The sequence below is a fragment of the Ipomoea nil genome, unplaced genomic scaffold (genome assembly GCF_001879475.1).
Source record: "Ipomoea nil cultivar Tokyo-kokei standard unplaced genomic scaffold, Asagao_1.1 scaffold1978, whole genome shotgun sequence".
In the NCBI taxonomy this organism is placed as follows: Eukaryota; Viridiplantae; Streptophyta; class Magnoliopsida; order Solanales; family Convolvulaceae; genus Ipomoea; species Ipomoea nil.
The window spans coordinates 1,867,416-1,884,522 of record NW_017618406.1 but is presented as its reverse complement, the minus strand read 5'-3'; the positions used below and the strand labels follow the sequence as shown (position 1 = coordinate 1,884,522).

The 17,107-nt window shown below is 35.9% G+C and overlaps 1 protein-coding gene across 5 annotated transcripts; it reads right to left on the bottom strand.

Annotated features, from left to right (window-relative positions):
• Positions 1 to 6,428: 6,428 nt before the first annotated feature.
• LOC109147242 (F-box/FBD/LRR-repeat protein At1g13570-like) lies at positions 6,429 to 15,682 on the bottom strand. 5 transcript variants are annotated; one of them, XM_019294881.1, is made up of 4 exons: positions 14,800 to 15,682; positions 14,546 to 14,701; positions 14,164 to 14,433; positions 6,660 to 6,820 (listed from the first exon to the last, which is right to left on the bottom strand). In XM_019294881.1, the coding sequence occupies exons 1-4, from the start codon at positions 15,589 to 15,591 to the stop codon at positions 6,785 to 6,787; spliced, it is 1,254 nt and encodes a 417-aa protein (XP_019150426.1). In that variant the 5' UTR covers positions 15,592 to 15,682; the 3' UTR covers positions 6,660 to 6,784. The 5 variants fall into 5 exon arrangements, with proteins under 5 accessions (XP_019150430.1, XP_019150426.1, XP_019150427.1 ...); XM_019294882.1 differs by having other exon boundaries at positions 14,549 to 14,701; XM_019294885.1 differs by lacking the exons at positions 6,660 to 6,820; positions 14,164 to 14,433 and adding an exon at positions 6,429 to 6,573.
• Between the last annotated feature and the right edge of the window lie 1,425 nt (positions 15,683 to 17,107).

Here is a 17,107-nt window from a genome sequence, read left to right as displayed (position 1 = left end):
CACATTTGTATAATTTATAAAAAAAATACTAAACAATGATAAAAAAAAAATCTCCAAAGTTATAACACTACATGCATACATCTACACATTAGCTATTAATTTGAGCAATTATTTGCTTAAATTCATACAATGATAATATAAAAACACATAAATGATCCAACCCGTATATTCAATTGAACTATATAATATTTGATGTTCTAATTTAAATAATTATATATCGATCGAAATATTCTTAATATATTACAACAAATTTATTCCGTGCATCGCACGGGCGCAAATACTAGTTACCTTTAAAAAAAAAAATCATTCAAAACGGGCGTCATTTTTGCTATGCCGAAAAATACTATATTAGAAATCCCTCCACCCCTAGTTTAGGTGTTCCACAATAAGCCGTGTCTCTATCTCCAGTCTCCACTCCCAGAGTCTTCTCCGTGTGGCGTCTGCTACTCTGCTCCACGGCTAACCCGCAAAGGCCCAAACCAAACATCATAGTGGTTTCTGTCACTTTTCCCTCAATCTCTGTAATTTAATGGCTCGACGTCGGCGACTCAAAACCGTACTGAAGGATGCAAGTAGGGATTTAATAAGTGAGCTGCCGATAGAGGTAAAGGACAGAATTTTGGAGTGTTTGCCCACCTGAGATGCCGCCAGAATGGCTCTGCTCTCAAGGCACTGGAATGATGCTTGGTTGCGGCATGGGCAGCTTGTGTTCAATTCGGACTTCTTGCGTAGTGTTGAACAGTGCTATGATGAAGAAGATATAACCCTCGTGAACATAATCAATAATATCCTGTTTCTCCGTGCTTGGCCTGTTAAGAAATTTACTCTAGAGATAGACACTGCATATGATCCTTGGCCGCAGCAAACTGATTTTGATAAGTGGTGTCATTTTCTGTCAAGAAATGGTGTGGAGGAACTTAACATATTTTTATATAATTATCCAGGGCCACAATATCATCTACCATTTTGTTTACTCTCTTGCAGGACAATTAAGCAACTGATAGTCCGTGGCTCCTTTATTGATTTGCCTGTAAATGCTTGTGATATATTTTCCAATGTCACTTCATTAGAGTTCTTGCATGTTGAATTTAAGCGCGGTGTTAATAGAATTGCCTCTAGTATTAGTATTCCTAAGCTTGAGAAGCTGGCTTTCAAACTTTGTAGCGGGGTCAATAAGTTTGAGATTAGCAGTCCAAAGCTTGAAATCTTGTATGTTATTCATTCTATGGATGATGTGGTTGACTCGAGATGGTTGGCACCGCATTTGAAAGCCATTAAGACTCTTTGGTTGTGTGACTCTTCATTGGAGGTGAGGATCTGCCCAGTTACTTTATGCAAATGGATGGATAGATACAATTCTTTACCTTTTGGCTTAGTTAAAGTTCTTGTGGTTGTTAATTTTGTTTCTTTGTTGCTATTTTTCAAGTGTATGAATACATCTATGTTTCCAACTGCAATAAATCTGCAAGTGATGATGCTATATGGATTAAATTTTTGTTGTCGGAAGCAGCTTGCCGTTGCGATGCAATTTCTTAAAAAATGTCCTAACCTATGTGAACTACCTATTTTGATGGACGAGGTAGAGTATATATTTGGCAATCATGTCTAATTCTTCTTGTTTTGCTTTTTCAAATGTCCTCACTGTTGTGCTTGTCTTTCATTTCATCTTGAGTTATAGTTCGGTTCGGAGGATGACAAAGAAGATGCTTCAAGGCTTTTGGAGGATCTGCTTTGTTATTCATGAGCTGAAGATGCTTAACACAATCAAGATTAAATCAAATTGTTCCGCACTCCAGATGCTCTTTATAATAATGTTGCTCTCAAAATCTTCTGCGCTAGAGAGATTTATTGTGAAGTTTTGGGGGTATGAATGCCCCTGAGGTGAGAAAAATCCAAAGGAAGTTGGAATGCTTTCCGCGTGCATCTTCAAACGCACATATTGTCTTCACGGACAATGACAATGAGTCTATGGGTATGGAGTACTGGTAACATTGGTTTAGCCTTTCACAAACTTGGTGAATCTCCTTGGGTTCAATCTTTAGAAATGTAAGCAATGGTAGTGTAGGAAGTTGAAATGTTTTCTGAGTTGTTCAACATGATCGAAGTATTTGTAATCAGCAAGCATTGTGGGCAATTAAGAATGTTCCTCTATTTGCTTTTGTTAATTAGCAAACATTGTGGAAATTTTTGACTGGACCTTAAACATATTTCTCAAATGCATTTTTGCTTTTGGATTTTTATCCAAATGCATATTAGCCTTTGGGGTATTTTGACGAAATACCCACTCATTTATAAAATGAGTTTGTATTATTTTGCCAAATTGAAAAGTGTTTGACATATTAAAAAAAAAAAACATATTTGCGTTCCTAACCTTCTCTGCTTGCAGATCATAGAAACCGAAGGAGAATGTGTTTCCGGAGAGCTTCGCCGATTCGGGCTCGGAGAGTTGCGAATAAGTTCATAGCATTGAGTTCAAAGTGTTGCGAATAAGTTCATAGCATTGAGTTCAAAGTATTGTGTAGTCCATAGATTGTTTGCCATAATTAACAAGCAAAACAGAGGCCATTTATTGTGTATTCCAAAGATTAATACCCACTAACTGAAAATGCCTTTCTTTTGAAGGATATTCATTAGGATAGATGTAAACAATTTTTGCTTTTGTAGAGGCACAAGAAAAACATAAGATGTTTCCACATAACATTAGGGAAATTGATCATAATGGAAAAATATGAAAGTGATGGAAAAAAATGAAAAAAAAAATATTTTTGGACAAATTTTAGTCCTCAAAAACATTTCTCAAATGCATATTTGCTTTTGGATTTTTTTTTTTGTTAATAAAAAACCCAAACCAATTTTCGAAATGCATTTGACCTAAAAAAACACACACATTTGCTTTTGAACCTTCTATGGTTGCAAAGAACAAAGGAGAATGTGTTTCTGGAGAGCTTCACCGACCCGGGCCCGGCGTCGATGGTGTTTTCCGATATGAGGTTGGCGGTGGTAGCTACGATGTTGGCCTTGGGAGGCAGAGATGGTGTTTATTTCCGCCATAATAGACATGATACATAAAATGATAGAAAGAATATATCACATAGTCAATACATTAAACACCATTGTAAAATTAAGATATAATAATAATATCTAGGAAACGAAGTAAAAATAAAGATTTTTTTTTATTTATTAAAAGTGAACTTCATCCAACTATACAATAAGAGCACATGGAGTAGGTTTAATGGCTACCAAATCTGAAAAGCAACCTCATATAGTAATGATGCATGACTACTGACTAGAGACTTGAAGAAGATGAGTAAGAGTATAATGCATATATATAATATAAGGCTATGATATTATAAGTAAGATTCTTTAATAACAACTTCCTTTGAAGCATAAGACTTTTGAGAGCAGAATTTTAACAAAAAGGTATTTTTTGAGTGAGGTTACATTAAATGATTCAATCTTGATTGAGCTAAGCATTTTGTAATCCTGATTAATGATGCAACTCTCTGAATTCTCCAAAAGCATTTCAACAACTTCTAGGAGTTTGAACTCCAAACTTAAGATTTCAGCACCACTCCTACACTAGAGATTGTAGAGGATATATATCATAGTTCAAGTCTCAACAAGCCTACATTTTCCTAAATACTTACTCACAACAAGACCAAATCTATACCTCCATAATTAAAATACTTTATAATTTAAGAGTATAATTTACTTTTTTTTAAGCATATAACTTGAGAACATATTTGACTCATTTCACAATAAAAAAAAAAAAAACTAATATCCCAATTAAATCCAACAACTACAATATACTCCGTAATAATGATGCATCTACTATCAAAAATCCCCAGCATATAAAATGGAGTAGTACATCACTCTTCCTAGTTCCAACAACTACATAACATCATCACAAAAGTTGGTACACTCTAATATTCCCAGCAACTCTAAGGTTAACGAACCCAGCAACTCGATCTAAGGTTGACTGCTTTTCAATTCGGTTTCCGGTTTCCAATTTCCTACTACCGGTTTCCAGTTTCGAAATATTACAAACCATAACCAGAACCTTTCGGCTCGGACCAATCTTTTTTTTTTTTTTTTTTTTTTTTTTTTTTTTTTTTTTCTATTTCCTATTTTTAAAATAGTCCAAATTCACAATAAATTTTTTAAAAAATGATTAAAATAATTTTAGCCTTGCATTTAATTTTTCAAAGATTAAGTTACCTACATATCTTATCGAAATTTCAATAAGAATCAAAGGTCTTGGCCACAAGCTTTTTATTTTTTGAAAATGTGTTTTTTTCCCAGTTTGGAACCAGTTCTAGTTCCAACAAACCAAGAACAGAAACTGGAACCTTTTGTACGGTTCCAGTTCAATTCCTACAAGGCTACAATAGACGGTTTGATTTGAACCGAACCGTGGTTATCCCTAAGCAACTTCACAATAGGAAGATTTTGGTTGATTTTTGTAGGTTTTTTTGCCATGCAAAAGAGAGAAAAGGCCAAGGTCTTCGAGCAAGACCTTGTTTTTTTTTTTTTTTTTTTGGGGGTGGGGGGGGGGGGGGGGTGCGCAGGAAAGAAAAACACCAAAGATAGACGCAATGGCGCACGTTTGGGGTACAGGCAACGCCTAGGCTGGCGCGTTAACTACTTAGCTTATTTGGTGTTTTGATTAAAATTAAAATGTTAAAATGACGAATTTGTTAAAATTTTGACGAATTTATCAATAATCAAATTACAACAACAACAACAACAGCAATAACAACAACAACAACAACAACAACAATAATAATAATAATAATAATAATAATAATAATAATAATAATAATAATAATAATGTTGGATCCCAGCGCTGCACTATGCTCACTTCCCAGGGGGTCTCCCATCCCGAGATTGCCGGAAGTCAAGCACATGTTGAATCGCGAACCGGGACGGCCGGTTCATGTTCCGAACTGAAAAAAATAAAATACATTTATTTTTGAATTTAGACTATTTAAAATAAAAAATAATAAAATTTTAAAATAAAGACGGTTCAAAATTGCGAACCGGATCCGAAACCGCCTGTTAACGGTTCAAGATCCAGTTTTTTCGATTCATAATTTTAATAAACTGAAATCCAAATATTGGGTTATGGATTTGAATCAAAACTGAAAACTTTTAATTCGATTGCTATAGTGTCCGGTTCAATTCGAATAGAACCGTGGTCATCCCTACGTATACGCAATAATTTGTTGGAGAAGAAAAATAAATAAAATGTTTACTTTAAGGGTAGAAATGTCAATTTAATATATCATGGGGAAAAACCGCCACTTTTAAAATAATTGAGGGGACTAATGCACTTGCATGAATAATTCAGGGGGGAAAAAGTGCTATAAGTATATAACTCTGGGAAAAAAGTGTCATTTTTCCTAAGAAAAAAAAAATATAAATACACATAGCATCCGAACCAGCGCAAACATGTTGTTAATATTTTAAAAATGCTAATTACTTTTTTTTTTTTTTGGATTCATGAATGAATTTGGAGCTTATTCGAGTTCTATGATTTAATTGATGTCCCTCAAATAGTTCAATGACCTATTTGTACATTTTCCCTATACTTTTAGAGTGAATTCCATTTTTGGTCCTACTGTTATAGGGCGTTTCCAATTTTAGTCCACCTTAATTTTTTTTGCCACTTTATAACCACTATTATTGAATGTGTTCCACTTTTAGTCCCACCGTTAGTATTTCCATCAAGAGGTCGTGTAATCTAGGGGTATTTTGACCTTTCTTCTCATCCAGACTATGTTTGACTAAAGAAATGAGAACATTAAACCTAAAACCTAAGAACCATCGCCGACCCATGTTGGAACGAACGAAACGATGTAGCTTTGGCTTCCCATTCTCGTTGTTCGAAGAGCCATCTTCGAATATCGGAGGAGGAGGACGAAGCACCTGGATTAAAAGAGAAGAGACAAACATAAAAGACCAAAATACCCTTTTATTATACGGCCTCTTGACGGAAATATTAACGGTGGACTAAAAGTGGAACACATTCAATAACAGTGGTTGTAAAGTGACAAAAAAAATCAAAGTGGACTGAAATTGGAAAGCCCCTATAACAGTAGGATAAAAAATGGACTCAAAAGTATGCTGCAAGTATATAAATTCACTATTATATTGTTAATGCCATTTCTAAAGTTGTTTTAGAATATATTAAACAAGTTTGGTATCCTATACATTGACAAAAGAGTTGTTTAGGAATATATTAAAAAACTAAGTTTGGTATCCAACACTGACAAAGAGTTTGAAACATGCTTGGGGTAGTTCCGAATGAAGTCATAAGGAACACCTGCATAGGTAAAGTCTAGTAGAATTAACAGAAGTAAAAAGATCAGAAGAACATTATATTCTTGGAGTCTACTGCTTGATTCAAATTAAAATACTTTACAACATAAAACTTACTGAACAACATAGGAAACGAGGTGCAACATCCTTATCTTACAAGATTTCAACTTCCACCAACCCACCACAACCATTACTTACATTTCTAGGTTGCATCCAAACTAAACCCATGGAACATCATCATATACTAAATTCCTACAAGGTTAAAACCATATGTAATCAAAGGCATCAGTATCAACATATTCCATAATTAAAACTCTCTCTAGTGCAAGGAAATAGGGTCATCAAAATGGAAACACCATTGCATTGAAGCCATAAGAAATACTTGGCTAAGCATAAGCACCCACATCACACCATGTGAAGTAGGTTCCAAAAAGGCTAAAATCATGGTTAAACTGACTAGTCCTTACAAATAGACTTTGCCCTTGATGACAATTTTTGCCTTTGGAGATGCACTGAGGGAAGCACATCAACTCCCTTAAGATCTTGATTACCATGTAGCCATCTTTACCATAATGAGATTCTGTAATAACAACTCTTTCTAGTATAGGGGATTTTGAGAGCAACATTTGTTGGAAAAATAGCATTAAAATGACATTTTGAGTGATTATTTTGCGGTACAAATATATGTGGGATCCACTTCCGATTTGGATCGGATCAAGGTGGATTCGGGTTCTTCGTAGTGAGACGAAGAATTTGATATAATGTATGCTCAAAATGAGTAATAGGTGAATGAGAAATTGATTCTCATAGTGATATGAAGGATATGGGTGATGCCTCTTATGTTATTGGCATTAAAATTCAGAGAGATAGGTCCCGGGATATACTGGGGTTATCTCAAGAAACCTATATAAACAAAGTTTTAGAGAGATTTCATATGCAAAGTTGTTCACCGAACGCTGCTCCCATATCTAAGGGGGATAGATTTAGTTTGGACCAATGTCCAAAAAATGATTTGGAGAAGGAATCCATGGAGAACATCCCTTATGCTGCAGCAGTTGGATGTCTTGGATATATTCAAGTCTGTACGAGGCCGGATATTGCTTTTGCGGTTGGAATGCTAGGGCGTTACCAACATAATCCGGGGTTAGATCATTGGGGAGCTGTAAAGAAGGTTCTAAGGTATCTCAAAGGAACCAAAGGTTACAGGCTTGGGTTTAGGCAGACGGACAATTTAGATCTTGTCGGTTATTCAGACGCGGACTTTGCTGGCTGTGTTGATTCTCGAAAATCAACTTCTGGGTGCGTCTTCATTATGGCCGGTGGGGCAATCTCATGGAGAAGTGTTAAACAGTCCTTAATAGCTACTTCTACCATGGAAGCCGAGTTCGTTTCCTGTTTCGAGGCTACTTCACAGGGTGTTTGGCTAAAGAATTTTATCTCTGGGCTTAGAGTTATGGATTCTATATCTAAGAACGACAAAAGTGGGAGTCGAACTAAGCACATCGACATCAAGTTCTTAGCAATTAGGGAGCGTGTCAAAAATAAAGTTGTATTCATTGAACACATTCATACTGAGTTGATGTTAGCAGATCCCTTGACTAAAGGCATGCCACCATTTAAGTTCAAGGATCTGATTCAGAAAATGGGACTTTCGCCCAATTTGTAATTTGTATATATATACATTCGGTTTCAATAAAATTCTTTGGCATTCGGACATTTTCTCAATTAAGTGTGTACACCTTCATTTGCTTTATATTGATGAGAAAATGTACTTCAGGGACTTGGAATAAACATAGGGTTTATTTCGTTGGGTTTGGTTTCCTAATTAAGTGCCCAATGGCAGTTTGCATTTGATCATAATGGATACTACTCGTGCTAATGAGAACATATCATTATGGTTGGTGTTTTTCTGTTATTGAGTGGTAGTGCTTGCACCAAGTGGGGGAATGTAACGTTTATCCGTTACTATTATTATAACATTAGGATAAGTAATGATAATATTCAGTATTTGATATGTGGTGCAACACTAATAACCTAATAACTAGACTACCATTATGATTAGGAGTCTAGTTAGGGTTTAGGAGATCTAAAGACAATCAACCACAATGATGGCCAGTGGTTATATAAGGTCACTAGTCCTCTCACTGCTCACAATACATACCTCATACACCATCTAGAGAGAGCTGAGTAAAGTGAGAAACAAAATACTCGTTATCTCTGCAGCAGTCCGGATCGCTCAACCGTAACAAGAAACTATGGCTGGAGGTTAGTTGATCCTATAATCACATATTATATGATGCATGTGATATTTTTGTCTAACAGAGAGAAGTCAAAATCTTAAGATAGTTGCTAATTAAATTAGCAATTTTTGTGATTCGTTTGTACCCGAAATGTACAAGGTTTTAAGCTTGATAGCTAATTAAAGAATTAGCTGTGATGTGTATCACGAAGGCATAAGCTTAAATATGATTAAGCTTTGAAAAGCTTAAAATAATGATTTGGGATTTAAAGTGACGTTTCGTGCTTTTGAGCACAAATTCATGCTTTGGTTTTTTGGACTCCTTTCGTGTGAGTCCTTTCGTGCAGCACCAGGTTGGTGCTTCTAGCACGAGTCAATGCTATATGCATTGATTCGTGATGCACCATTTTGGTGCTTGCGGGAGTTGCGGACCACTCGGGTGTGGTTTCTGATCCCAATTTGTTAAAATTTCGGGTTTGTACGGACTTCTCGGTCACTCAGATATTTTTGAAACGAGTCGTTATGGTCGATACGAATTAATCAGATATTAAGTTCGTGACCGTTGATATTATTTCGATAATAAGTACGACCGTTTCAAACTTTATAATTCAATTATTAAATTGAATTTATGTTGGTTAATGTGTCATGATAATGTCATTAAGTACCAAACTCCTATATAAACATGTTGTGGGAGCAACCTTTTGAAAATAGAATGATAGTGAGAAAGTGATTAACAACAAGAGAGGGAAGAACACGAGAGTACACAACACACAAAGATAAGCACATTTTCTTCTCAAAAACTCTGCTCCTACTCCTTTCTTGCTACTGTGTTTTGCCCGTGCTCTAGTTCGCCGGGTTCGCTCGTTTGGGTGCTCAAACGTCGAACTGTTGTACGTTTTATCCTGGAAAACCTAGGTCACAACGCTCCTAGCACTTTTGGGAGGTGGCAAATAAGGTTTTAAGGAAAGAAAGGCACTCACCTAACTCGTACAATTCTTTCTTCCTTCTCCTTCTTTCTTGTTTTGGATTATGCTTTTAAGCAAAAATCCGTTCTCCCTCTTTTGATATATTCGTTGGATTGGACTTATATTCTGAGGATTATTAGTTTCAATTTTGGTTGATATATATTGGTATATCTTTATCGTAGATATACATGTATATATAACCATTGGATCCGTTTTATATATATTTGTGTGTATATATATATTTCGGATAAATATCCAATAATATTTTATATACTTTTGTGTGTATATATAAATATTATTTTTCGGATATTAAATCGATTTTGGTTCATTATCACCAACAACATTTTCACAAAAAGCATTTCAATTGTGCATCCACAAAACTGTTCAATCTTGATTGTTTTAAGCATTTTTAGATCCTGATTAATAATGCAACTGTGTGGATCGTTCAAAAGTCTTAAAGGAGCTTCTATATCATCATCTGAGCAAGAGAGTAAACAAAATGGCAGCTGATAATCTGGCTTTTGATAACTATATAAAGATATGTTAAGTTCCTCCAAACCATTTCTTGAAAGAAAAAGACACCACCAATCAAAATCTAATTGTTGCGGCGATGGAGCATATGAAGTGTCTATGTCTAGAGTAAATTTCTTAATAGGCCCAGAATGGAAAAAGAGGATATTATTGATTATGTTCACGAGGGTTCTACCGTCATCATCTAGGCGGTGTTCAACACTATACAAGAAGTCTGAATCCAATGCAAGCCGCCCATGGTGCAACCAAGCATCATTGCAATAGGTTGAGAGCAGAGCCATTCTGGTTACGTCTCGGGTGGGCAAACACTCCAAAATTCTGTCATTTACCTCTACCGGCAACTCAGTTATTAAATCTGCATCCGGTAGGGTTTTGAGTCGCCGACGTCGAGCCGTTAAATTGAAAAAATAATGAGGCGGCTTCAGTCGAAATCAAATGCTTAAGAGGTCGTTTACTTCATTTCTCTGTTTTTCCATTTCCAATTTTCCCCATCTCCATTTCTCCAATTTTCCTTCTCAATTCTTCCAGTCTTCATTTCTCCATTCCTCCAATTTTTCAATTTTCCATTCCTCTAGTTTTTAATTTCTTAAATTTTTATTTTATTACTAGTATTTTTATGCGTGATGCCCAAGAAATAGGTGCCCAATATTAGTTCTTTATATTAAAATTTTAAATTTATTTAGATTTTAGATATTTAAATTATTGTAAATAATAATAATAATAATAATAATAATAATAATAATAATAATAATAATAATAATGTTAAAATAGTTAGTATGAATTAATGTTCAGAAAAATTTTAAAATTAAAATGTAAATAGTTCTCTGTTTATGTGTCCATTTCCAAGAGAAAATAAGCCAAGTTGGGGAAAGTGTTACGTTGGAGTTCTGTTGGCTCTTTGGTCCGATTACCTGATGTATCCTTCCAATTCACAAATAGTTAATTGATGATATAAAAAAGAATATGAAATTTATCGGGATTAAGTAATTATCATTATCCTAAAAATTATAACTAGCGCAACAATCAATATGTAACTTAAGTTTAAGAAATTACACGCAAATAGTATTTTTTCTGATTCAAAAATATCGCAAACAACCGCGAAAGAGAGAAAAAATGCAAAATAGAGAAGCGATAGTTGCAGACGCAAATGAAGAACCAAAGAAGAAAATAAAAGACATAGAAAATTAGGGCTTTAAATTTTGACTTAAAGGGTCAAATGCTTACATGTAGTCAAGTATGATAATAAGAAAAAATATATAAATACACATGACATTCCAATTAGCGCAAACATGTTGTTAACTTGTTAAAAATGTTAATTGCTCTTTTTTTTCCGGGTTCATGAATGAATTTGGAGCTTATTCGAGTTCAGTGACTTAACTGTTGTCTCTCAAATAGTTCAATTGCCTATTTGTACCTTTTCTCTATATTTTTATATCAAATTAATTAGTAATTAGACATTGAAACTTACTGTAATGGCTTTCTTTCATATAAAATAAAATATAATTAATAATACAATTTGTATAATCATTAATCAAGGACATAGGAGCCAATGCTATCCAGGAGGCTTTCTTTCATATAAAATAAAATATAATTAATAATACAATTTGTATAATCATTAATCAAGGACATAAGGAGCCAATGCTATCCAGGATAATAGCAGGTGAAGTCTAATCAAGTTTGATTTAAAATTATTTTGTATGTAAAACTTTTTTATAAATTGAAACTAGTCCGGGTTGTCATTATCTGAGAAGGCGTGCACAAGATAAATTTGATTTATGTGTAATAATTGGTAAATATTATATTAAACATTTGATTTTACAAGTATATGGTGGAATGTAGGCTAATTTAACCCAGCGATTTATCTCAATCTTCTACAATATTCAGGGGTATGAATGGTGATGAACTCTTAAGTTTGAGGTTCAATTCAAACTTAAAAAAGTTGCCAGAAAGACTTTTGTAGAATTCACACAGGTACATCATTATTCAAGAGTTGAAAATACTTGAAACATAATCAAGATTGAATCATTTAGTTGAACCATGCATGATCCAAATATATATATATATTTTAATGAATTGAAAACACTGTTCCACCTCAAAAGTCTGCTGCAAGTATATAAATTCACTATTATACTCAAAAATTTTGAATGAAGTCATAAGAAACACCTGCATGCGTAAAATCTAGTACAATTAACAGAAGTAAAAAGATCAAAAGAACATTATATTCTTGGAGTCTACTGCTTATAAATTCAAAATACTTTACAACATTTTCTTACTGAACAACATAGGAAACAAGGTGCAGCATCCTTATCTTACATGATTTCAACTTCCACCAATCCACCACAACCTTTACTTACATTTCTAGGTTGCATCCAAACTGAACCCATATATGGAACATCATCATACTAAATTCCTACAAGGTTAAAACCATATGTAATCAAATAGTCCGGACGCAGAGTCGTCGTATTCCATGCAAACAATCTGGGCTTTCGGAGATGTATGAGGAAAACACAACTCCCTTAAGTTTTTGACAGCTACAAAGGAAGGTATCACTATTAACATATTCCATAATTAAGCAATACGAAATATTTGGCTAAGCTAAACACCCACATCACACCATGTGAAGTAAGTTCCAAAAAGGTTAAACTAACTAGTCCTTACACATAGACTTTTGATTGCTGTAATTTGGGGCAAACAAATAATACCCGGAGTATTCGGGTTGTCGAATCACAGAGAGGTGGGGTACTAATCACTAGCTACTAGGTTACTCATATGAAACTAGTCCGAACAAAACTTGAAGGTTGATTGATTGCATAAAATAACAAGCAGAATAAAATAAGTAGCAAGGTTTTGTAGTCAATAGAGCAAAATAGGATTCTTGGGATCACAATGTTTAATCACCTAGTGCCAATTAACGTTTGTAATATTTGGTTTGGAATTAAGATTTGTATGGGAATGCAAAGTGGAATTGAATTACTCCCGTAATCTCTATTCCCAGTGAATTTCCACTCTCATGGCTTAAACACCCAATAAGATCAAAGATCAGCATTCAATTATTCCTAATTACTACCATCTCCCGATGAGCAATAATCTAGAATAAACTTCCCCTAATAAGTTCCCCTTTCCCAAGGACCAACCATTAGGTGCAATCGTGTGTGCCCTAATTTATGCCCCAACTCCCATTGGTGACACAAACGTGACTGTGAAGCTAGTAATTTAGGCCATTAACTACCAACAACAACAGATTAAAACAAGATTGCAACACAAATCATAAAACCAAACATAAATATATTAAGAAATTAACGAACTAGGCACATAGGTTTATAAACAAATTCACCCAAAAATCCTTAAAGAATTTAGCCGAGCATGGCTAAATTATACATAGCAAATATGAATAAAGGATTACAAATCATCAAAAGAGTACAAGAATTAACCAAGCGATTCTCCCAAATCTCCTTGGCTTCCTCCTTGCTTCCAAAGACAACTTGAGCCTCTTGATTTCTCTCTTTCTTGTCTACAAAGAACTCTAAAAATCTCTCGGTCATGTTTTAGGGTTGAGGAAGGAGGGATTTTATAGTGGGTACAAAGTTGAGATGAAATAGGAATCTTGTACAAAATTGGACTCAAATTATAATTCCTATATTTAAATAAAGAAATTGAAATTGAAGTTGGAATTGGAATTTGGAATTGAAGTTGGAATTGGGATTTGGAATTGAAGTTGAATTGGGAAACATTGCAGCCACTAATCACTTTGCATGTCGCGTCATTCTCGACGCGTCGAGCCTCTTTGGCTCAGTTTTGTGATGCTACTGGAAATTTTCGACGCGTCGAGCCCAGCCCTTTGGGTCCCGGACTTGTCCAAAATTGCTCCAAACTCATCCTTGAACTTCCCTTGCTCATAGAATTAACCTACAATGGTTCAAAAACACTAACAAACACCGTAAAACATTCAAAACAAGTGTGAACCATAATTAAATGATAATAGCAAGGAAAACATGTTTTAAATAAGCAAAATTAAAGAACTTAAATACTAAGATGATTCAAAATAACTATAAAAACAAGCAAAGATATGATAACATCAACTTTGCCCTTGATGACAATTATTTGTGCCTTCGGAGATGCACGAGGGAAGCACAACAACTCCCTTAGGATCTTGATCACTATGTAGCCATCATTTATATAATAAGATTCCATAATAATAACTCTTTCTAGTATAGGGGATTTTGAAAGCAACATTTTCACAAAAAGCATTTCAATTGCGCATCCACAAAACTGTTCAATCTTGATTGTTTTAAGCATTTTTAGATCCTGATTAATAATGCAACTGTCTGGATCCTTCAAAAGTCTTGAAAAAGCTTCTATGTCATCATCCAAGCATTCCTACAACAAATAAAATAAATAAAAAATAAAAAAACATGTACAACCATGAGGGAATAAAGAAAACAAAAATCACAACTGCCAAATATATAGGTTTCTGTCTCACAAAACTTACTGCTTTAATGTCCAGTTCACATAGGTTGGGAGATTTTTGAAGCAACTGCAAAACACCCATGAGCTGCTTTTCATTGGCAAAGTCAAACGAATGCAGTTTGATTACTTGCAGATTTATTGCAGTTGGGAAGGAGGCTACTTCAACATCTTCTTCCCACTTATTAAAAACAAAATTATATGAAAAGAACTCTAACAAACCATAAGGAAAAGAATATTAAATTTGTGAATACTATATGAAGGAACAGAGATTCTCACCAACAACAAGCTGGCCTCCAAGCAAAGAGCCTTAATGGCTTTCAAATGAGGTGCAAACCATCTAGATTCAACCCCAAAACTAGGACCAGTATCAGTACTAGTAATAGACAAGCTTTCAAGTTTTGGAGCTTTGATCTTAAAATTACAGATCCCTTGACAATAACGGAAATCCAACTTCTCAAGATTAGGGAGTGTAGACACAATTCCATTAGCATTATGATTAAAAACAACAGACCTGAAAGCTAATGAACTGAAACAGGGAAAATTAGAAGGAGCATATATTGGGCAATCAAAACCCAAACTCTGGAATCTCAGCTGCTTGATTGTCGGGCACAAGACTATACAAAATGGCAGCTTATAATGACGTTCCCAAGGATTGTGATGAGAGATGTGAAGTTCCTCAACGCCATTTCTTGATAGAAAAAGATACCACTGATCTAAATCGGACTGCTGAAGCTTACCATCAAAGATGATGAGGGAATTAATGCATATAGTAAATTTCTTAACTGGTCCAACACGTTGCAAGAGAATGTATGTTATTATTTTAACGAAAGGTACTTTACCATCAATATAACCTTTGGTTTTCCGGACCCTCGTAAAGAAGTTGCTATCAAACACAAGCTGCCCAAGGCGCAACCAAGCATCCTTCCAGTGAGTTGAGAGCAGAGAAGTTCTGGCAGCTTCGTGAGTGGGCAACCGCTCCAAAATCATTTCCTTCACATTTGCTGGTAGTTCACTCATCACATCCCTTCTTGCATCTGCTTCCAATTTTCTTCGACTACAGCTCACCATTAAACTCGAAACAGAAGTTAAAATCGTTCGATTTCCATTTCAATTCAGCCAACAAGGTTTTGGAAACGACAGAAATTTGGGAAGAAAAAAGAGATTATACGAGGGGAGGATGAGAAGTATGATTCAAACTTGAATTAATCAGATAATTACAACATTATTAAAAGAGGTTTAAACAACGTAAACCTCTCCTAATTATCAGCTTTGACTAGACTACTTAACTAGTGCCATACAAATACTAACATTATTATAAGCTAATAATATAACATTATTGACACACCCCCTCAAGCTCAAGGTGGGTGCGCAACTACATTGACCTTGGTACGTAGAGCTGAAAATCGCGGGCCCGGAAGAGGTTTGGTGAAGATGTCAGCTAGCTGATCCTTGGTGGACACGAAGTTAACAGCAAACTCCCCTGAGGCGACCTTGTCCCGAACAAAGTGAAAATCGATCTCAACGTGCTTGGTTCTGGCGTGGAACACAGGATTAGCGCAGAGATAAGTGGCACCGAGGTTGTCACACCACAGAGTCGGAGGCTGGCCCGAATGTAACCCAAGTTCCCGAAGAAGAGAAACAATCCATGTGACCTCAGCCGAGACATCGGCTAAGGCTTTATATTCTGCCTCAGTTGACGAGCGAGCTACTGTGCGTTGCTTCCGTGAGAGCCAGGAAATGAGATTGTTGCCTAAAAAGACTGCATAGCCGCGGGTGCTCTTCCTATCTAGGGGGCAGCCAGCCCAGTCGGAGTCGGAGTAGGCATGAATTGCTGAAGAAGTAGATGGTGATAGACGTAGCCCAAAATGCAGGGTCCCCTTAACATAGCGGAGTACACGCTTAACCAGGCCCCAGTGCTCGTCAGTGGGTGAATGCATAAACTGGCATAGTCGATTGACGGCAAACGACAGATCGGGACGAGTGATAGTGAGATACTGAAGGGCCCCTACGATGCGGCGATACTGCGTCGGATTGTCATAGGGTTGTGACGCGGAAGTGGCACTGGTAGACACTGCTGCTGGAGTTGTGAGTGGCTTGCAGTCTGACATACCAGCCCGATTTAGGATATCTACCATGTACCGTTTCTGTGAGAGCAGATAGCCACCGTTAAGAGCCAGTGTTTCAATGCCAAGGAAGAAGCCCAGAGTGCCGAGATCCCTGATTTTGAACGCGGTGGAGAGGCGACGTAGCAACACATCTAACAGAGGGGTATCATTTCCCATCATAATTATGTCGTCTACATAGACGAGCAAGAAGACTCGAGACTGCCCGTCCGTGTAGTGAAAGAGTGATACATCGGTCTTTGACGGCTGAAAACCTGTAGAAATCAGAAAATCATGTAGCCTCTTGAACCAGGCACGTGGAGCCTGTTTGAGACCGTAAAGTGAGCGTTGAAGGTGACAGACAAAGTCAGGGTGTGAGGAATCCTCGTACCCAGGTAGTTGTTTCATGTACACAGTCTCGACTAGATGGCCATTGAGGAAGGCATTGTATACATCTAATTGCCTGAGAGTCCAACTGCTGG

Bases quoted from the DNA above. Each gene is read 5' to 3' on its own strand.
- LOC109147242 (XM_019294881.1), bottom strand. From the start codon at position 15,591: ATGGTGAGCTGTAGTCGAAGAAAATTGGAAGCAGATGCAAGAAGGGAT. The intron at 14,434-14,545 runs GTAAGTTTTGTG...TATTTGTTGTAG, and splicing joins GTGAACTGGACATTAAAGCA to GAATGCTTGGATGATGACAT. The intron at 6,821-14,163 runs GCACAAATAATT...GCATCTCCAAAG, and splicing joins TCCCTCGTGCATCTCCGAAG to GCAAAAATTGTCATCAAGGG.